Genomic DNA, 22,086 nt, shown 5'->3' with positions numbered 1-22,086 from the left:
GCAAAACAGCAGCGAATGGGAGTGCACCAAAGGGGAGGATTGCCTTAGCTTTGATCAGTCCCCTGCAGCACTGGCCCTTCAAAGGGAGGCAGAGAGCTCCCTGCCTGAGGCTACTCAGAAGTGCAATCCTGCAGTGCACGCCCAGATTGGATGGGGCACTTGGGTTTTGCCAGAAACACCTACCTCTCCTTCTGTAATCCACACTTGACCTTCCTTCTTTATTTCCTTTGAACAGAAAGTGATCTGACAGCCCAGGCTGGTTTGAGAGCAGTTCTGGAGGTGAGACAGTGCTGGAGAGGAAGGACTTCATGCCAGCAGGTAGAAGTGCCAGTTCTCCTTGGGCCATGGTTCTCTTGGGAGCTGAGCTGTATCCCTCATTTGCTGCTGGCAGGCTCCAGGGAACAGGGGGACATCAGGACAGTGTCAAAGAGACACCTGGATTTGCAATCAGTTTCTCCTCTGCTTGCAAAGGACTGAGCAAGGTCCTAAATGTTTGCAGATTTCAGTGGGATTTCTGCTAAACAAAGGCAGATAAGCCTCCAGGAGTGTAATAACACTCTCTTTCCATTGTAATAAACACTGGAGATATTTAAAATGGACAGGGCTGTGAAGGTCTCCCACTCCTAGTGACCAGTGCCAAGGGAGGCTCAAAGCCCCCTCTCAGTGCAACTGGGCACCCATCTCCTCCCAGACAGGCTGAGCTTAATGGTGTAGCCATCCCAGATCTGAGAAGGTGAGGGCACAGCTGGGACACAGTCCTGTGGCACTGAGGAGGACACCATGGATGAGCAGGAAGGGCAGCACTGGGATGAGCAGCACTGCAGAGACCAGGGATCACAGTCAGACGTGGTTCAAAGCCTCAGTGAAACTCTGTGCTCTGCAGTTATGACCCATATCCCTTGGTCTGACACATAAAGTGTGGAGCTGATCACAGCCAGACAACAGCAACTTGGCTGTTCTTAAGCCCTTGTTATTGGCAAGAAGCAAATGGTTCTTGCACACCTTCAGGACAGTGTACAGGATGGGGACACCTTTGGGATCTATCCAAGAACAGACCCCATATGAACTGTCTGAGAAAATTCTAGAGAACACAGTATGTTTTGTATGTTTTGACTGTTTCTGACACAGATCTATTGGGTATTGTATAAAGATAAGGGACTATGGAAATGACCATTTGGTTTCTGTTCTAACAGAAAGCTGACTTCAACTCCCAGTGCTGAGCAGAGCAGCAATAAAACTGCAATTTCTTTCAGACATAGCAGGAACACAACTCCACCACCACACTTAGGAAATAAATAATGTAGTCAGGGCTCTAGATAAATCCAAACTTGAATTTTGGCCTAAAGATATAATTGTTGGGAAATAACAATACACTTTCATATGTTTATTAACAAAAACGATATCTACTGATTATTTTGCAAAATGAAAGACAAAGTTTATCAGTTTGGGGTTTTTTTAAATCACTGTGTGCTTAGGAAAAAAATGTGTTTCTGAATTAGATTAAGTGGCATGATGAAAAAAAACCAACTAAAACCTGTCTGTGCTGCAGGCCACGTGTGCAAGCCGCTCAGTGTCCTGCTCCGTTGGCTCCGGCACTGCAGGGGTGATCTGTGTGCACCTGTCTCACAGACTAGCAAAGAGCTGCACGCCCGGAGCGCCCCAGATCGCTGCTTGTAATCGGGGCTGCTTGCCTGCTGCCCACACTCCCCGGAGGCTGCTGCGCAGCGCCAGAGCGCCCGGATCCCATTTATCAATCCGCTGGTGTCTGGACAGGAGCTCCACATGGCCGGGGCAGTGCTCGGGGCAGCCTGGCAGCCGGCCCGCAGCCCTGCTGGGAGCCGGGCTCACTCTCCCGGGGCTGGCGGCCGCTCCCGCCCGTGCGCTCCGGCCGCTGCGAGCGCCTCGGGAAAGCAGGGAGATCTCACAGCGGCCCTCAGCTGCCGGCAGCGCCCTCGGGCACCGGCCCGGGCTCAGCCCGTGCGCAGGGCAGCCCGCGGGGCACCCTCCCACCCAGCGAGGGGACACAGCCATGAGGGGTACGGCCATGAGGGGCACAGATATGAGGGACACAGCTATGAGGGCAGAGCCATGAGGGGTACGGCCATGAGGGGCACACAGCTATGAAGGGACAGCCATCGAGGGCTATGGCCATCGCGGGACACAGCCATGAGGGGACAGCCATGAGGGGTACGGCCATCGAGGGACACGGCCGCCAGGGCACATCGCCATCGAGGGCACGACCATCGTGGACACAGCTGTGAGGGGCCACGGTCACGGCAGGGCATGGTCATCGAGGGACAGAGCCATCGTAAGGTATGGCGATGGGGGACAGCGCCACCGGGCGCTGCAGCCATCGGGGTACCGCGGGCGGTGCTGCGGGACCGGGGCGGGGCAGGGCGGGGCGAGGCGGGCGGCCGGGCCCTGCCCGCGGCGCTGCCCCCGCGGCGCTGGGCGGGCGGGCGGTCCCCGCTGCGGCTCGGCGCCTTCTCCTCCTCCTTCTCCTCCTCCTCGTCCTCAACCTCCTCCTCCTCCTTCTCCTCCTCCTCTGGCCGCTGCAGCGCGGGGGCTGCAGGCGGAGCGGCGGCGCCATGAGCGGGGCGGCGGCGGCGAAGAGCGAGAAGCTGGACGAGGCTCAGGCGCTCGCCCGCAGCTGCGCGGGCAGACCCGACTTCCAGCCCTGCGACGGGCTCTCGCTCTGCGCCACCCACAGCCACGGCCGCTGCTTCCGCCTGCACTGGTGCTGCCACCTGGGATGGTGCCACTGTGAGTGAGGGGGCGAGGGAGCGGGCGGGGGGTGCGCGATCCCGGCCGTCCCGAGTGCCCTGTCGGTCCCCGCGCACTGCTTCACCGCCCGTCCCGTTCTGTCCGTCCCGTCCCGCGGCCAGGAGCAGCCCGCTCCCGGAGCTGTCCGTGCCCAGGCGGCCCCAGTGGGACCCTGACCTCGGGTGCTGCTTCTGTAGGAGCGGCAGCGGCGATGTCCGGAGAGTTCTCTGGGGGCCTGGAGTCCCGGTGCCCCTCTCCCCCTGAGCCGGCTGGTGGGCTGTGGCACCGCTGTCCTCCGCACCAGCCACTTCATTCTCGGTGCTTTTCACAAGCCTAAACCCCTTTGAGCAGAGAGGTAACTGCTTTAGGCTATATATAGCAGATAGCTTCAAAATCCAGTATTGAGCCAACTCTGGTGAAAAGGCGCCCAACGACTTTAATATCAGTATTCAAGATCCTGATGTATCTAATGATGGAGGCTGAGATTGAACTGTGGATGTCCAAACATAGTTTGATGAATAATTAATCACGTAGAGCCTTGAACAGCAGGCTTTCCCATCAGCGTGTTGATGCGAGGTCAGGAAATGGTGATGGAGAAATGTACTTGGGTCGTGTTGTGTTCTGGAGATCTTAAAGCTTGGATGGTCAAGGTTAACACTGGACCCTTATGTGAGGGTTACTTGGTGCTCCTGAGTGTCCCTGGACTCCTGATATCCCATTCTCCTTTAAATCCCTTGCCATTGCCATCTCTCCTTGCAATTTAGTCACCTTCACGGATTCCCCTTCGCACAGACTTTTTGCAAATTTTGTTTCACAGGGAAAGTGCCCCAAAAGCTAGCTTTTGTTTGGATGCAAACTTCTGTATCAATTAAATATGCATTTCAGGAATTTTGCTTTGATTTGGGATTAATTTGAAAGCAGTTCAGGACAAAAGGTTTTCTTCTGTCTGTGCCCTGAGTACTGTGTGGCACAACTGGCTGTGTGAGAAGGTGCCACAGTCACCTGTTGCACAGGGACAGGGACATGGGTGTTTCATCAGTAACACAAAGGTTCCGACCTAGATTCTTCCCAACATTTCCCTGGCCTCAGTTATTTGTGGCCACCATCAAGATATAAAAGCTTATGAGCACTCTGGATCAGAGCTCAAAGTGGTGCTTATAAACTGGAGATGTTACCCAAAATCATCTGGGATGGGGAAGTCAAACATGGAACTGGAACATCTGAAGAAGCAATTTCAGAGAGGAATCTGGGGATTAGGATGGATCACAAACTGCTTTGCCTCAGCAGCAGGAGGGCTGTGTGGCAGAAAAGCCAAACCCAGAACCCCAACCTTCGCCTTGGGATGCATTACCAGGAGCATGGCAAGTGTGCAATTTAATTAGTCTCTTCAGCTCAGTGATGAGGAAACCAGGCTGATGGGCTGAGCTTTGAGCATTGCACTTTATTATAGAGCTGTAGGAGAACTGGGGAGGAGATCACAGAGATCAGCTTAGAAAAATGCACTTCACAAGGGGGTGCAAAAGAAAGGGTTGTTTGGGCTGTAAAAGATTGAGGGAGGGAGAAAGGAAGGGCTGATGAGCTTTGCAAAGTGTGAGGTGGCGTTGCAGAGCAGCTTGTTCGAGTCCTCCTCTGCACAGAGGTGGCAGATAACCAGGTGTCTGTTACCTGTGACCAGGAGAGTTCAGGTTCTTATGGGAAAATATCAAAACTAGCAAGAGAAATGCAGCAGGGGAACAGAGTACTTGAGAAGGTGAAGAGTCCTGGTCCTTCAGGGAAGGCTTAGACTGGTGTCTCTTAGGCATTACATGAAGCTTGCTTCCCTCTTGGAAAGACCACTTGAGATCCCATCCAACCCTTTGCTTCTGTCTGGCAATTATAAGATTTAAAAATAGTTATAGCATTTGCAAGAAGTACAGACTTCCTTCTCAATTCCTCCTTTATGGCTAAGGAAAAGTTGAGATACTTTTGCTTCAAGAAGCCAGGATTTTAAATGGAGGATTTTAAAGGAACTCACACACTTCACTGCCTTGTTTAATCTTCTGAAAGCCATGGTGAAGCATGCTCCCTTCTTGCCCCTCATTTCCTAATGCAAATTTCAGAGCTAAGGATCTCTTTGTATCCTGTTCCTGTGGAATGAGTTGAGTTGGACTTAAAAGGGGTAGGAATGAGGGCTATAATGGGAAATTGTATAGAGGTCAGAGATGTAATTAAACAGTATTGGGAGTTACCTTGCATAAACGCAGTGCTGTAATACTGACTTGGGAGTCCTCAGAGGGTTCTTGAAAGTGCTTTTCTGTGACTCTTAAGAGCTGTATTGGGGAACAGGAAACTCTACATCAATTAAAAGGGCCATTGAAGTATTATTTTCCATCAGTGGCCAAGGTCCTCGAGAATGTCGACTCAGTTAAAGTGCACTTCCACTGAGAAATTACAAAAACTCACCATGCCATGATGAGTAGGTTGTCTCCTCATGTGTATTCAGGATCACATCTGCTTACTTCAGTGACAGGAGCAATTTAGCGTTGCAGAGCCACTTGGCTCTGGAAGGAATAATTGAGAAAGGGCCCAGCCTGAATCCCCAAAGCCCTTGTGGTTGGCATGCTCGGAAGGGAGCGGTACTGGAGGCGCTCTCTTTGCCTCTGATGTTCCTCTGTCTGTAAAATGGCAATAATAGCTGCCAGGGAGATCAGAGACTGACTGGTGTATCCCAACAGCTCCAAGAGCCTCAGCTGCCCTGGGTGCTTGTATGACTCGTGTATCTAAGCCTAGAGTTCATTTTGAGTCCTTTTCAGTCTGTTCTGGGCTTGGTGAGGAGCAGATTTCCCAGTGTGGTGTTTCTGTAATGCGCTCCCATGCGTGGGGAGCTCTGAACCCAGGTACAGCCTCCATAAGAGGGGCATGAAAAATGTGCAGGATGGGTGTGCCTGGGGGGGCTGGGAGGGGAAGCTGCTGGACTCTTCCCAGGAGTGCAGGGACACCTCCCTGCTGCTGAACTGTCCTCAACACCCCTCCCCTGGGTGCTGCCAGGAGGCTGTGCCGACTCCAGTCTCCATGTGGAAGCAGAATGAGGGCTGAAGCCTTGGAGTCCTTTTCCCAGCAGGGAAGAAGGTGTTGGCCCAGGAGGTGTTTTTTACTTCAGCCCCTGTTTGACCCACTACACGTTTCTCCTGCTTGCTCTGTGTCCTGCATGCATTCCCTTTGCCAGGGTGGCAGCCCCCTGTTCACCTTCCTCCCCTCTGACAGCCTTGGGAGGTTTTGTTTATTAGATGCAAGCTGAGAGCCTGAAATTACTCTGATCTACTTTTTCCAGAGCCAGAAAAAACATGCCAGAGGCAGGTCTGCAGCAAGGTGCCTGCCTCCCTTTCCTCACCTCGGGATTTCCACTGCAGCTGTGATTTGCACTGATGCTGGCTGTGAGGCTGCTGGCTCTGAGGTGGTACCTGCTTATGTCAGAAAGGATCAGATCCTTGGGGTTGCATCTGTCCTGACCTGACAGCAGGACTTTGACTTCTGCTAATTTTACTTCCTAAGAATTAACTGTGAGAGAAGGCACCATGCTTGATACAATTAAGAGCATTCTCTTGCAACTGGATTCATTTGTAATCTGAATATCTTGCATTCTGTTAACCACCCTGCAAACCCCTCGGTACATTATGCTGCAATTATCAATAATACATGATGAATCGTGGTTCCACAGCAGTTGCATCAATAGACAGTAATTGTGCCACCTTGTATTAGCCTTTCTATGCTTTTTCCCCCCCCTGATTAGGCATCAAAAGAGCAAGGTTTTATCTCCTTAAAGCCTCTTGCATATCTTGTATTGAAAAGTAAATGCAGCAAATAAATTTCAATACCACCACTTTTACAGGTTCAGCTGTTTGGAACCTTTACAAGAAAACAAACCAAGCATGGGGAAAGTGTGAAATCTCCATTGAGGGGCCAGGAAGGAACATATTGCTAGGCTCCGGCAAGGAACAAGATAGTGGGGGCAGGAAAGGTTTTTAAAAATGCACCTGCTCCCCCTCCCTTGCAGTTTGCTGGGTGGTGGATGGCACTTGCAGGTGTGCCTTGGATTAGTTTCCCACTCCCTGGTGTGCATCACAAATTATGGCACTGCTTGGATGGAGTTTGCAGCCAGACCTGGCACATTCTGTATGAGGTCAGGCAGGCCTGGCAAGAGATCCAAGGAAATGTCAGTTTTCAGCTAAGAGGAGAAAATGGGGGTTTGTGTGATGGGTGGCATGCCACAAAAGGCATGTGTTTGCTGGTTTGGGGAGAAGGGCTTCTCTAAATTTGGTCAGGCTAGCAATATTCTGGGAATGTAGAACTAGAGTACATTTACATTTTGTTGTTCACCTGAACAGGCAGCCCAGGGTTCCTCTTGGCTCTCAGAGCTCCATTGCTTCCTCTCAGTGTCTGAGGGCAGCCAGCAAAGGCACAGTTCCTGTGATTGGGGTCTCAGCAGTCCCAGCTGTGGCAATGGCCAGGGGAGGGGACTGTCCCTTATCCATTGCCCACAGCTGCAGGCAGGGAACGAGCCAAATCAGCAGCACAGTCACTGCACCTGGGTGTGCTCTGAGCTGATACTGCTCCTCACATTCTCCTCTGCTTGAATCACTGGTGCCTTTCTTTTACAGCATTTTTAAATGAAGGCATTTGTTGTCTGTTGCACAAAGCTGGTAAAAGTTCCCTGTCAGGGCCTCTTCCAGGGAGATGTGGTGTGTGTCCATGGCAGCTCCTGCATGCTCTCTGGCAGGTACACACCTGGCCCAGGTGCAGGCATTTCCCCCTGCCACACAGTGGTGTGTGCAGCATTTCAGGATCTCTGTGCACACCAGCAGCATTTCCAAGGTGTCTCTGCCCCCTCCAGTGACAGAAGCCATCAGCAGGGGCTCTGACAATCTCCCAAGCCCATGTAATTACCCAGACCCCAGTCTGCCTGTGGGAATTGTGAAGAAGGACTCAGTGAGGGAGCCCTGCTTTGCTGTGACAGAGCTGGTGAGTGAGCTGAGATGGTCTGGGGAGGAATTCAGGGGCATCCTGATAGGGCTTGGGGGTCTAAAGAGGAGCTGTGCCTGCCTGCAGCCAGTGTCTGTCAATCCCTGAGTGTTAGAGGAGCAGCCACAGCCCTGGGGTGCTCTGCAGCACAACATGCACTGTACATCTCCAAAAGCTGTGCTCTTACTCCAGTGGGTTTTCCTCAGGTTGGCTTTTGGTGGCTGTAAAACTCATTTCCACATCCAGGAGGGAGCAGAAGGGCAGCAGTGCTCTGTGTGTCTCTGTCTGCAGAGGGTGATGTGCACTGGAAGCAGCCAGCCTGGAATGGGGAGGGCAACTTGAATTTCCAGCAGTTCTGTTCCACAGGGCAAAACTACATCCTGATTACTGATTTGTTGGATAAACAGGGAAAGGAAGTTGTTACATGCTTGTGTCTGAAATTCTGAGTATTTGGAGGAGCTCCTACATTCTTCTTCCTGGAAAACTCTTGTTGAAAGTGGAATGGAGTAGTGGGGCTAGGAGCAGTAGGGCTGGGAATTCCCAGAAAACACAGCTTGGTCTAGAGGGAGAATGACACAAATCCTGGGACAAATAGACATTTTTTAATTTACTTCTGCTGCGAAAAGGATTTAAACATTCATCCTGGTAAGTCCATGTATGGACAGAATGTTTGTGCACAGAACAAGGCATTATGCTGAGTGCCAGGCAGGAGCTGCAGAAAGGTGGATGTTGCAGCTTGTAGTGGGAAAAGACTTTTAATGAGGATTTGTTGCCTGTGGCTGTGCAAGATCTTCTCTTCACCTGTATTTTGAAGAGCTATGATATTCCAGCTTCGTTTCACTAAGCTGTACACAACCAAGGAAAGAATGTCAGCTTAATATATTCTGATATTCTGAAGTGTTACTCTAAGGGAAAACACTGACAGTTTTTATGGGTGCACCATTCCAGACCTGGATGGGATTTTGGTCCTCAGGTTTTAGTTATAATCTGGAAATCACAGTATGAATGTACCATTGAGAACTCACATGTGTTGATTCCTTGTGCCCTGTGGGAATGTCAGCGCCTCTGGAAGAACCTGCTGCCATTCATTCTGAATCCTTACTATAATGTTTAGAGACATGCATGTTCTGTTATTATTAACAAAGGTCACTTAACAGAATTACACCACTGAAAAATCTCTGAATTCAGGCTACTTTCTTAGTGTGTCTCATAGAACTAATTCTTGTACAGCTCATGAGGGATTGAACAGAAATCACTGTACTTCTTTCTCCACAAGTCAAAGAAAAAGGGACATGTGTACCAAAACACTTCCTGCCAGCCAAAATCTCTTTGTCATGCGTGACTATGAGGCTGTAATCTGTCCACCTGAGAGGCATAATTCACAAATAATTTTATCTGCTTGCCCCAAACTCAGTGATCTGCTGGTAAGAGCCTCTGAGAGTGGCAGATAACTGACACCCTTCCTCTGTGGCTGCCTGAAGGGTTAAGTGCTGATTTTGAGAAACCTGAAAGGACAAGACTGGTTCAGAAGCAAGTTCTTCTGAAGAAAAAGTTCATTAATCTTGTCTCTCTTCAGCTGGTGGGGTTGTCTGTGAATGCAGGGTGTCCTGAACCCTGCATGCTGAGGGCTGGGCCTGTGCTCCTGCTGACGAGAGCTGCTGGCACTTTTGTCACTGCAGAGGAACAGGCTAAAGATAAAATCTGCATGGAGCACTGTGCCTGTGGCGAGCGTGTGGCTTCCTTCCTGGACTCTGCAGGTGAGGGAATGTTTGCCAGCCTGCTCTGTGAGCCTGCTTAATGCCAGTGCCCGATGCAAAATGCCTGCTGTCACATCCTTCCCCTGGTGGCTCCTGATGGATGTTTCACAGGTCTGAACTGGCAGCCTGTGGTCATAGCCTTGCATTGTCCCACGAGACTGAGTCACAAGATTGTTCTGGCTGTGACTTCCATCCTGCAGGGCTGCAGAGCTCACACTGCTCAGGTCTGCTGGAAGCATTGAAGGGGCCGCTCAGGTGCTTGGCACAGGACCTCCAATTTCCTGGCAGCACCTGTGTGCTCATCAGGAACACGTTTTGTCACTGCTCGTGTGGCTGCACCAGCAGAGCCGGCCTCGTAGAGCAGGGGCATCTTGGGGTGTCCTTATGTAATGGCTCTCGATTTAACAGTGCTGCTGTACACTTCATGACTCACTGCCAGCCTTGGGAACTTATTTCTGCACACTGGTAAGGCTCTACTATAAATTTGTGTTTCTGTAAAGGATAAAAAACACGATGCTTTACTCACAAACAGTGTAAGATGATCCCAAACTCCCGAGAGCTGTGACAGTGTGGGCTTAGCTGCTGATGGATGGCACAAGCTTATACTAATGCAAAATCTGGTTGACAGTAGATTGGATTCCAGGTAGAGCATCTCTCTCTCTGCATATAAAGTGACCCTGGTTTAATGTGTTGTGGTTTTTCTTCCAGCACCTCTATGAATTTATCTGCCCACAAGATACAGAGTATGTTTTCATAATGGCTTTGATTCTTCCACTAATCAATTTTTATGTAGAGACTGATCACAGAACTCAAGAAGTGCAGTTTGTGCCATTTGGAGATGTTTTTGCCAATAGCTGAGTATATTCACATAGAGGGAAGTCAAAAACCTACTGGGAAAGTGAAAACTGATTGCTTGGCAACTGGGTCTTGTTTTTAACATAGCCATGCTTTAATTTAGGCCATGTAACAGTTGGAATTTATATGTAACCTACGTTGTAAAACAATTTCAGCAAGAGGCACGCATTTGTATTCTTGTTCTCACTGGTGGCTGCGGAGCTCGAGAGCCCACACGTCTGCTCTGGAAGCTGCTTGTTTGGCTGTGTGCTTGCACCCAGCCCTGAAATGACTCCCTGCTGTGCCAGGCTCTGTGTGCCAGGCTCTGTCTGTCCCTCTCCCTGCCACACACATGATGCTGGTGCTCACCTGTAACTGTTGCAGGCAGGGTGCTTGGCTGCTCCTTGCTGTGTAGCTGCCTGGTTGGATTTCAGAGCTTTCCCGAGCCTGAGCCCCACTCCAGGTGTTTGCTCACTCACTCACTCACTCACTGATGAAAGGTTGGGGCAGCATCAGGTGTGCCAGGGTGGACTGACCAGCTCTTGCAGCCTTCCTGCAGCCCAGCAGTGTTAGCCCAGCTGTAGGCAGGGCAGGTGGAAGGAGACACTCACCTTTTGCCTTGTTTTTCCTCCCTGTGCCACTAGACCTCGATCTGCTGGCACAGGAGCCATTCTGCAACTGGTCCTGTGGGATCTTGCCTCTCTGGATATGAAGCCAGGGGCGATGCTGTCACCTCTGCCAGCACTGGCTCACAGCAGAGAGCTGTTTGTGCTCCCAGCTGTGCTGTCCAGGTGCTCCAAGTCACTTGCCTGCAGTGGCACTGTGTGACACAGTGGCTCAATGTGATATCCACCTGCTCCACCTCCAGTGGTGGTACTTGGGCTTCTGTGTGTTGATGCAGAGCATTGCTGGATCCCACACCCCTCCAAGGGAGCACTGGTGCCCATACTTGCACTCCTCAGCTCCAGGTGGTGATGTGTTTGTGCACTAGCAGGGAGAGCAGTCCTTTAAAATCCCCAGAAATGGGTTCTCCAGAGGCTTGTGACAGAAATAGCTTGGTTTGAATGGCGTGTGAATGGAGAGGTGCATGAGGCACCAGGAACAGCACTGGGTTAGCAGAGTGTGTTGGGAATAGGGACCCTGCTCCCAGCACTGGAGCTGAAGAAAGAGCGTGGTGCTGTCCAGCCTGAAGGCTCCTGCTCCCACACAGCAACTGCACAGATGATGTGTCAGCAGATCCTGGGCTCTGGCCACAGCAAGGGATCAGCACAGGTACAGCACCTCCCATGGGCCATTGTTTCTCCTGTCAGCCAGCAGGAAAACACTGTGGCCACAGAGATGTGAATCCCAGCCTCCTGCCCTTGCTGTCCCCTCTGGGTGCAGAGTGCAGGTCTTTAGAGAGGACTTTTCCTTCAAGGACCTGGTGAGCTGTTCTGCTTATTTAAAAATTCCCAAGAAAGCATTCCATGATAGCAGAGGCTCATGGTGCCCCCCTGCAGCACATACCACACACCTGAAGACAACTGGATCTTGTGTTTCCATCCCTTTGATTTCCAGGCAATGCCACGGTCTTCTGGGTAGTTGGACATGGAGCTGTGCTTCTGTTGCTTTGTTTCCCTGTCAGTACACTGACTGGCTGCATGGAAACCATGGGCTGCTGAAGCTTGAGCAGATGGTGCTCAGGGATGGGGTTGTAGAATAAATATTTAGCACTAAGCCATTTTTTGCTATTTTCTCTACTGAATTTTTAAAATATCTAGTGTATCTTGGGGGATAAATTTCTCAGGGGAATGTGTAAGAAGTGGCTGCTCTGGCCTCTGGGGGTGGGTTTGGAGGGGATGTTGGAAGATGAAAATCCTTGGATTCAGAACTTGGGTAGTGTTGCCCAGCTGCTGTGCTGGCAGAGGTAACCAGGGCTGTGCCACACTTTCCATGCCAGTACTTCTGTGTTTCTGGAACCCAGCATGGAGCTGGGGTTAGCAGCACCTGTGGTATGGGTGACATTCTCGAGCTACTGAAAGGAAAGAGCTCCTCCAGAACACACATGTGGTGTGTGCTGCTGCCCACTGCCTCATTGGGTGCTGGTACTCTGCTCCCTTACAATGGTTAGTGAGCAAATACGGCCCCTTTAAGAGGGTTTATGGCTGCATCTCTCCAGCCTTCAGGGTTGCTTTTTCTTTAAGTCCAGTAAATCCATGTAAGCAATGAGAGTAAAGAGCAGGGATGATGGAGGAAGCTCCAGGGTCTGTTTGCATTTAAGCGTTACCTGCTCTTAAGCTGATGTGCACAGAAACTCCTCAAAGGCTTAGACAGCTCACAGCATGTACTGTCATGATCCTTTTTGTATTTAAAACAGATCAAGACAAAAGGGCATTAAAATACAAATTTGATGAGGAAAAACTTCCTGATTTTCTCCCCGTCTCTGCTGGTTTCCTGTGAAAAGCGTTGAGTCAGGGGCTGGCACAGCTGTCTGGCTGTGCAGCAGGGAGGGAACACCTCCACAGGAGAGAGCTGGCAGCTGTATGGAATTGCTCCTAGGCAGCCACTGCCAAAACATCTCTGGACTGCTTCTTCCCTGTGCTTCGATAGGGTCTGGAATGGGATGGATTCATTAGTGCTCAGATGGAGGTGCTCCTGTGAGAAGGAGTTGTTTGCAGTGATACATTTCTGTTAGGGCAGAACCTGCCAGCCCTTCCTGCTGCATTTCCAGCGTGCTCAGGTCCTGGTGTGTGGCTGCTTTTTCTGTTCTTCCTTTGCTGAGTTGATTTGTGCCCTTGGAGTCTCTTCTCTGATCCCTTACTGGGACTTCTATTTCTGCCAGAATTCCTGCAGGTATGCAGAATGTTCTGTTTGCATTCCCCACACTAGAAATTTGTTTGAGCAATCTCAGTGCTTTTTCAGAGTTGTTTGGACAGAGTGCAAGGCAGAAATATCACTTGCACTGAGGTGCTGCATATCTTTATCTACAAGGCTTCTTCAAGGCGGACAATAATTTCAGTTATGCCTTATTATAACCACCAGTGGCCCAGTTCAGCTTGACTTGAGCCTGTCAATCTGGCAGTGCCTCAGTGTCCTGAAATGTTTTCCATTTCCTCTGGTGGCTCATTCCACATCTTTTGTTCACCATGCAGCCCATGAGGATTGGCTGGATATGACATGATGTCTATTCCATACATCACAAAGAAGTGCAGACTGGGCGAGCACTGCAGTTTTTCACATGTGCCATCTGTAACTATGCTCTGGGTTTCTCCTTCCATTTGTTCTCACCTCTCTGGAAAAGTTAGACCTGTGCTCTAAGTGTGGTTTGGAGTTGTGATAGTCCTTGACAAGTATTTATGGTTAGGGCAAGCTTTGTTTGCAAGGGTTTGTGGTTCCAAGCTGTGCATGTAACTGGAGAGAGGAGGAGGAGGAGGAGAGCCAGGGCAGTCATTCAGCACTGAACAGAGCAGCACTGTTCAGCTGGCAGGGCTGGAGGGCCATGACCCCAGGTGGGTACTCAGCCCAACATCCCACTTCCCAATGGAATTCCACTCTGCTGGGCACTTAGCAACAAACAGGTGTGGTGGGCACCTCCAGCAGGCTGAGGATGCTGAGTGCCTTCCATAAACCTGTCCAGGATGTGCAGGGAGCTTTGCCTTAGGCTGTGAAGGAGGAAACCCTCCCTTGCCCCAAGGTTCTGCTGTGCCAGCCGTGAATCCTGCCTGGTTCCTTTCCATGCCCTCTGGCTGGGCTGGCACACCTGTGCCATCCACTGCCCTGGGGCCCTGGAAGCCCAGCTGGATGTGACAACCTCTGTACTGTCCTGGGGCCACTGTGCCAGCACTGGCAGCAGGGCACCACTCCTGCTCAGAGCTGTCAGCACCTGGCAGAGAGCTGCACATCCACCTGCTGCTTCCCCAGAGCCAGACTTGGCTCTCCTGCCCCACCCAGGAGATGTGGAACAAATGCTGCTGGAAGAGCACTCAGTTGTTCTCTGTCTCCTGTGTGAGCAAAGCCAGTGCTCGAGCAGCTCAGCTCCAAGGTTTCCACACCCAGAACAGCTGTGCAGGGAGCTCTCCTTGGAATAATGCAGATCCCCTCCAAGGCAGCGCTGTCTCCTGTCACACATGCATTATGAATGCTTCCTTTGCCTTCAGTCCTTCAGAGCTGTGTGGTATTTAATTAGAGGTTTTATGTTCTTCATAGTGGGACCGATTCCCCTCCTGTGTGAGCTGAATTTTTGGCAGAGTTGCAAGAGGCAATAGCAAAGTCTGGCACAGCAGGAGTGAGAATCCCATTGGACTTCACAAGGAGGATTACTGGTGCTGTTACACAGGTGGATGTTCAGGCAGCACCAAGTCACCAGTATCTGGGGAGCAGCTCCCTGCTGGTGAACAGGACACATCCCTCCACACCCTCACTGGGGGCCATGGACTGTGCCTGGGGTCACAGCTCCAGCCCCTCTGGAGCATCCACCTCAGCCAAAGGCACGGAGATTCCCCTGGGATTAGAGCCAGCTCACCTCCAGCCCACTCTGCCTGGGACTTCCACAAGTGCTCAGCCCGCACAGGAGCAGCTCCTAACCTGAGCCAGGTCCTGTTCAATAGCTGCCAAGTAGCAGATCTTTGTTAACCTTGCTGATTTTTGGAGATAGATCAGCTGGCAGATGGGAGGCTGTAGAAATATTTGTTCCAGCAGCTGCAGGGGGAAGAATACATATGAAAAAAAGCTTTTATCTTTCAGTTAATAGATGTCTAAATGCCTTGCATGTGAACAAATACCCATGGTATGTATTGCTGACTTAGACTTGTAAAATCCCCAGCTCTCTCTTACCATTTTCTGAAGTGCAGTGCAAATTCATGGTGTTAGTTATTAGGACTAAGTCCTTCTTTTGAGAGGGTAAAATTTGAGAATTTGTTCTAGGAAACCTCCCTCCTAAACACTGGACTTTTTTTTTTTTTTCAATATGTCAAGCACATTACTGAGAGTTAGAGGTAAACCAGAATGCTGGTATGGAGGGAAGTGGAAAAGAAAAATTTCCGCCACACCTCTGCTTATTTCATGGTTAAGTTATTTCATATTTGCCACAGAAATTGCTGCTATTTTGTGTCTGTTTGGTGAAAATGGATGAAGATTGCCCAATTAGCAAAAAATCAGAGAGAAACGACCTCATGGCTTGTTTCTCAAAGCTTGATTTGGGGTTATGGAAGCAGGAGGCTCTATAATACAGCTTCCAGTCCATCAGCCTCATAGTTCTACTTGTTAGTGCCACAAACATAAAAAATTTTCTAAGTTGCCTGAGTTTGCTGGAGATGTGCAGGTGATGATAGAGCTCCCTGCTGTGCTGGATCCTGCCTTAGCCTGCTGGCAGTCTCACTGGAGCCATGGAGTGAGCCAAGGCTTTGGGAACAGCATCCATCCGATTTGGCAATAGAAATCTTATTTGTGTGCACAGAGCAACAGGGAGATGAGCACTGCCCAGCACTCACTTCCTTGGACATAGTTGAATAGTTGCTCTGCAGTTGAGTGTTGGCTGTAGCATGTGCCAGGTCCCTGAGGATTTGGTTTGTGTGCTGGCACAAGGGCCAGCTGAAGAAATGGAGAAACAATTGTCCCTTTCTTGTTGTGCACAGGCTGTTGTCACTTTGAGGGGTCAGACAGAGGAGCAGTGTTGGTGGGGGATAAGGCTCAGGGGAGAAATGGTTAAGTGTAGCCTATAGACCTATTTCTGGGGTCTCTCGTTTCATCATCTCACCTGTCAGCTAGTGGCTGTCATGGACATGCAAGACTTCCCATGGCAGTCATTCTGGCAGAGCCTGATTTCACACTGTTTCCAGGAGGGGAGCAGGCTCTTGTTTCCCCTGAGCCCTTTTGCCACGGTGGTGGAAGTGCAGAGCCAGAACTGTGACACCTCTTCACAGCAGCTCTTAAAGTGCACAAGAACTTCCCAAACTTCTGCAAATGCAGCAAATTGCTTTTCACAGGCTCTGGAGTTTGATTTTTAGACATGTGTTTGACACGTGCAGTATTTTTCCTTCACCGCCTTCCATATAGGCACTGGTGGGGAAATGACCCAGGAAACAATTTCGGATGTGGCGTCTTGTGTGACATCTGAATTTGTGCAGAACACTGTCATTTACAGGAGTGTTCATCAGCACAGTGCAGTCAAAGAGTTCTTCAGCTGACTTGGAAAAAATAGGCAATAAGTTCTGAGCTAGTGTATTAGATGGGATGAAGCAGAATAGGTGCTCAAAGTACTGTTTTATCACAGACTGTTGCCAGCTGTTCAGAGTCAGCAAAAATATTGCTGTTGATTTCCATGGGTATTTGATCAGATTGAGATGGATTGTAAGAGAACCTGGGGACTTGTGCTTCTAGGAGCATTTCTAGTGAAAAAGCCTGGCAATCCTGTAAGCTGCAGGGGTGGGGGGCAATCTTATTTCTAATTTCTGTGTTTATTTTTCATAGGCTGCATCCTGGCTGATGAGTTTCCATGCATTTTGTAGGGTGAGGGTTGGTAACAATGCTGAGGCTGTAAGCTCAGCATTGTCCATGATCCCGTCTGACAGTCCCAGTTCTGAGCACCCGGTCATGTTTTGAAACAAGTATAATCTGTTTAAAATTGCCTCTAAAACCAGCTAAGACTTGACAAACTTGTACCAGAATTCTAAAGAAATGTAGAAATCAGTTAAGGTAGAAAATTCTCTTTGCTGTGTGTTGGCTGGTTCCTGCTTTACCCTGGCAGAGCTTGTCCTTGGAACGTGAGGAACGTTTCAGCCCCCGTGAGGCTGCATGGACAGGCTCTGAAATCCTGTGCTCTTTGCTCCTGCTCTGGAATTAGTGCCAGCAGGGCAGTCCTGAGACATGCAGGGAGCTGCTGTGTGTGGCTGCAGTAGAGAAACAACCAGCTGAGCTCCCAGCAAGTCCTTGGCTGACCTGGCCACCTCTCTTCTTCTTTTCCCAAAAGGGGAAAAACAAACACCAAAAAAGTCAAACTGAGGAGTCTTTGCTTTACCATTCCATGCCCATGCTGTAAGCTTCCTTGGCTTAAATACATTACTTTCTATTCCAAACATCCTCAGCCTTCTGCCAGCACGTGGTGACTGTTTTAAGTGGAAAAACAGTCCTGTTGTACAGAGACCTTTTTTCTTCATCCTGGTAAAATCTTCACTGGACCCTTCCTTGGACTCTTCAAATAGAGGCAGCACAGAATTGAGTTGAAGAAATGTTTTTCACCAGTATCTAGTTGTACTTTATCATTGGTTGTCAAAGGAGCCCACACAGAAGCCCTACAAATCTATGGATAAATAGAGCATTGTGGTTTCAGGCAAGGGCAGGCTGCACTTCAGTTTCCATGAGCTGAATTTATCAGACACTATCCCAGCCTGCAGCACAGTAATCATCAGCTGTGGGGCTTTGCAAGGCAGTGCATATTTAATGTTCACTAATTTCACAGAAGGATTTCTGGGAAGCAGCAGATGGCAGGAAGCCGTGGGCTGCTGCTGTGGCTGTGAGGGTGAGGAGCTTCCCAGGGAAGTTCTGTCCACAAGATCTGAGAAACCTCTGAGGGGACTCCATTGCTCAGAGACACCAGAACCAAGGATATGTGCTGAGGAGTGGGAACTGTGCTCTGCCTGTGGCTGGAGCATGCAGCTGCTGGATGCCAACACTCATTCCTCTGAGTCACAGCTGGTTTAGGAGTTACACCATGGTACAGAGATGGCAATTGGAGAGGATGGCTTTGTGTTTTCTGTCATCCAGCCATAAGCAGACAGGGGAAAAGCTTCATTTCTTGTCACTGAGCTTTCCCCGTGGCCCTGTCAGCAGTTACCATTGCACAGATCGTGGGGAGAAAACACTGGATGAGGTATTCGAGGGGAGCAGGTCAAAGCTGTTCACACACTTCCTTCCCTCTGCTGCCAGCTCTGCCTGCTCTCTCCTCCCATGGCACACGGGTGGGCTTTTCCCTCACCGTGCCTGGAGCTTCTCCCACGCTCCAGAGCCCTTCCTTCGGTTCCGTGGCCTTTCTGCTGCACTCCCTGTCCTTGGGTTACAGGGATTGGAAATCCCAGCCGATTCTCACATGACCCGTTTCCCTTGCAGCGGCACTGCGGGGTGGGAAGGGCCTTCCCGAGGCTCCCGGTGACATCCCGGAGCTGGCAGAGCACAGGCTGTGCGTGGGCCCGGAGCGCCGGCAGCACCCGCGGCTGCCGAGAGCCGGCAGAGCTCCTCCGGGGCTGGGGGGGTTTCCCGGCCCCAGGGGGATTCTGCTGCCGAGAGGCTTGGCAGGGAGAGCGAGCCCTGCCCTGCGGCTTACAGCAACCTGGCCTAGCAGGAGGTGTCCCTGCCCACGGCACGGGGATGGGAACTCCGTGGTCTTTAAGGTCTTTCCCAAGGCCAGCCATTCTGCGATGTTCCAAAGGAATGGGTAACTCAGGGGGAAAGGCTGCATCTACCTGTGAGCTAAAAACACACCGGCACTCTGCCTTCCTTACTGCAGGAGCCTTCCGCCCCTCACCTGGAGAGCTCCAGGCACCCACACAGCCCCCCCGTGCTTTGGTGCATTTGCTGCTTTGGTGCATTTGCAAAGCAGGATCTGTGGCTCGTGCAGTAAAACTCTACCGACAGCCCCACTACTCACAAGGCTTCTGGAAATTTGTGCTTTCCCAGTGGATGAGCCCCTGGGGAGACATGAATCTTTCAGAAGCTTCATGCAAATAAAATGCAGCATTTTACAGTCTTAGGCATAGCCTCGGGTTTCTCAGTTTTTCCTGACATAGTCCCAATTTTCTGCTCTCTTATTTATTTCTGTTAGTGAAGATGTTCAGTTCACACTTTGTTCTGCTCAATATAACCAACATAATCCTATTTTCTTACTACTTAACCAGATAATCAAGATGCCAAAAGCTTTGAAATTCCCTTATTTTCTGCCTTAAAATTCTAATTGTAGTTATGTATGAGCTTCTGGTTTATAATATGGAAAAACACGATTTAGTCCCCAAAAACAAAGAATGTGGAGTCATGGACAAGGAGACTCACTGGAATAAGTAATATAATAAAATTTTGATCATCGTAGCCAAGTTGTAAGGTAGAACTTACATGTTATGTTCAGTGGGGGGAAAAAAGCCTCTGAGAATCATGTCTGTTTTCTTTCTTCTAGAAGGCAGGGTGGGCAGACTTGGCATCTTTCCCACTTCATGGCTATGGAGTTGTGCCCTGGAGTTAATTCTCCAGAGTTAGTCATGTCCTACAGCAGACCTTGAGGCAGGGTCAGGGAGGGGAGCAGCACTGGGGTACAGGAGGTTGTGATTACCTGCAGCATTAGGTGTCAGAGGATCCATACCTGGAGAGGCCACGAGAGAAGCAGCAGCTGCTGCCAGCAGGGAACTGCTGGTGGTGTCCAAGGGTGTCAATGTCATCGCTTCTGTTTCAACTCAAAGACCTTTAACCGCCGCTCCTGTGTGTCCCCACAGGTAAATACGTCTACCAGCCCATGACCCCCGTGGAGCAGCTCCCCAGCACCGAGATCCCCGTCCGGCCCCGGGAGTCCCCCAACACCATCCAGATCTCGGTGTCGCTCACCGAGCACTTCCTCAAGTTCGCTCCCGCCTTCCAGCCGCCGCTGCCGCCCGAGGCGCCGCAGTTCTGCACCATCGCCGACCTCTTCATCGACAACTACCGCGTCAAGTGCATCAACGGCAAGATGTGCTACGTGCAGCGCCAGCCGCCCGCCCCGCACAGGGCAAAGCCCGATGAGGGCTCCGTCCGCAACGCCTTAATCACAAAGGAGAGCAATACACCAAAACCAGAGCACTGCTCGTCCCCGTCCAGCTCTGAGGACTCCGGCATCAACGCCGTGGGGGTTCACTACATGGAGTCGTGTGACGAGGACACGGAGGGGGTGGCCGAGCTGAGCTCAGAGGAAGATTACAGCCCGGATAGCAGCTGGGAGCCGGACGAATGCCCGCTCCTGTCGCCCTCGCAGTGCGAGATGGAAGTGATTGAGACTATAGAAACCACTGTGTGACCACACAAGTTGGCATCTGCTCAGTCCGCTTCCTTCTCAGTAATGTTGCTTTTGTAGTATTTCTATTTTCTGTTTTTTCTGACAATCCCTTTTTTCCAGTGCACTTGATATTTCAGATTCCTGTCATGGGAGTGTGGTCACAGGACTTACACATGGTGAACTAGCAGCAGCCTGAGCAATTTTAACACGTTCTCAGCCTGATCAGCTCTCCCACATCTGCACGTAAGGTAGTGACAAATCTTAAGACTTTTCTAGCAGAAATAGGCCCTTTTGTTGGTCTGGGTTACCCCACACACAACTTCTCACACGAGGACGTGCCACTTGAGATGTTTCCACCTGCCAGGTTGTTGGCAGGGGTCCCTCAGAGCATGGGGGGTGCACGCCTGGAGCAGCAAACCGAGGTGCCCTTAGTCTTTCTCAAACAGCTTCACGAGGCTCCTCCCGTCTCTGTCTGTCCTGGCGCCTTGTCCAGCCCCTTCCCTAGTGCTGGTGCGACCTTCTCCAAGGCTGTGGGCACCAAGCTTCCAGCAGGTTGGAATGGCAAGCTAGAGAATGCACAAAGTGCCTCCAACTTTTCTCCAGGCTATGCACCGAGCAGCTGCTGAGGTAGGCCAGGCTCTGACATCTCCTGAGAAGGCAGGTCTTGCTCTGGAGGGGGATGAGTTGCCGGAATCCACCTGGTCCCTTTTCTCTGCCTGGATCTTAGGAAGGGGGTCTGGCTTTTGCAGGTGGGCAGGAGGGGGAGCAGGCAGAGGTGGGGCATGGCCATCTAACCAATACCACACTGGACTGGGGAGTACCAGGACAGGCAAAGGAAGCGACTACCTCCGAACAGCCGCCCCTGGCTCTTCCTCTGCCTCCTCCTGGGCTCTTTGGTGCCGGACACTCAGGACCAAACGGCCTCAGGGCCTGCATTTGCCTGAAGAATAACAAAGTTTAAACAAAAAGAATTTTACCAGCCACACCACTGTGTCGGCAGAGCTTGGGGACAGTGTGGAGATGCCCCTGGGAGGTGGCCCATGGTCTCAGTGGCATGTGAGCTTGTTAAAATAGAGCCTAAGGTCATCCTAGTGGAGAGAGGAGGCTTTGGCTCCTGCTCATCACTCCCAGTCCAGGAGCAGGTTCAGAGCAGGGGTCCCTCACCCAGCTGGTAGTGGAGCTGTCTCACAGGAGGTTGAGTTTCAGCCCTGCTTGAAGGAAACAGAAATGTCACTCAGATTCCAGCCAGCTCCATGGAGCTGGAGCCAGTAACTCCTGTGTTCCTGCAGCGGTACTGCCGTTCTTTGTGTAGTTGCTGTTTGCGTTTCAGAAGTCCCTGGTGAATCCAAGGCTGTAAAAACGTGTACAGTTAGTGACTGATCATAGATTATAGTCTGTGGTAGAGGGTGGCTCATCTCTCACTGTATCCTGACAATGTATTCCCAATTTTATACACTTTGTAATCAGTATCTTTAGAAGACATTTAGGCAACAGTGTGTGTCTGTGCACATGCGCGTCTAGGAGTTTCCATGGGTGGATATAAAGTAATGCTGTACTTTTTAGACTAAGACTTTCAGACAAAAATAATAGGTTTTATAGTTTTGATGACTTACATAAAAATGTGCAATGCTTGTGAAATGAGGAACTTGGGCCATTGCATGAACAGATACATTCTCACAAGGCACCTGAAAATACTCTGTTTTTCTGAGGGCATTTAACAAAGGCTGTAGTAAAACTAAATAGGATTTA

General features: G+C 50.6%; 1 protein-coding gene across 1 annotated transcript; it reads left to right on the top strand.

Annotated features, from left to right (window-relative positions):
* Positions 1–2,588: 2,588 nt before the first annotated feature.
* Positions 2,589–22,086, top strand: C10H3orf70 (chromosome 10 C3orf70 homolog). Its single transcript, XM_059479298.1, has 2 exons — positions 2,589–2,763; positions 19,805–22,086. Exons 1-2 carry the CDS (start codon positions 2,589–2,591, stop codon positions 20,356–20,358), a joined length of 729 nt encoding a protein of 242 aa, XP_059335281.1. The 3' UTR covers positions 20,359–22,086.

The sequence above is a fragment of the Ammospiza nelsoni genome, chromosome 10 (genome assembly GCF_027579445.1).
Source record: "Ammospiza nelsoni isolate bAmmNel1 chromosome 10, bAmmNel1.pri, whole genome shotgun sequence".
NCBI classification, from domain to species: Eukaryota; Metazoa; Chordata; class Aves; order Passeriformes; family Passerellidae; genus Ammospiza; species Ammospiza nelsoni.
This window is presented reverse-complemented; position numbering and strand designations above follow the sequence as displayed.

Bases quoted from the DNA above. Each gene is read 5' to 3' on its own strand.
- C10H3orf70 (XM_059479298.1), top strand. From the start codon at position 2,589: ATGAGCGGGGCGGCGGCGGCGAAGAGCGAGAAGCTGGACGAGGCTCAG. The intron at 2,764-19,804 runs GTGAGTGAGGGG...GTGTCCCCACAG, and splicing joins CCACCTGGGATGGTGCCACT to GTAAATACGTCTACCAGCCC.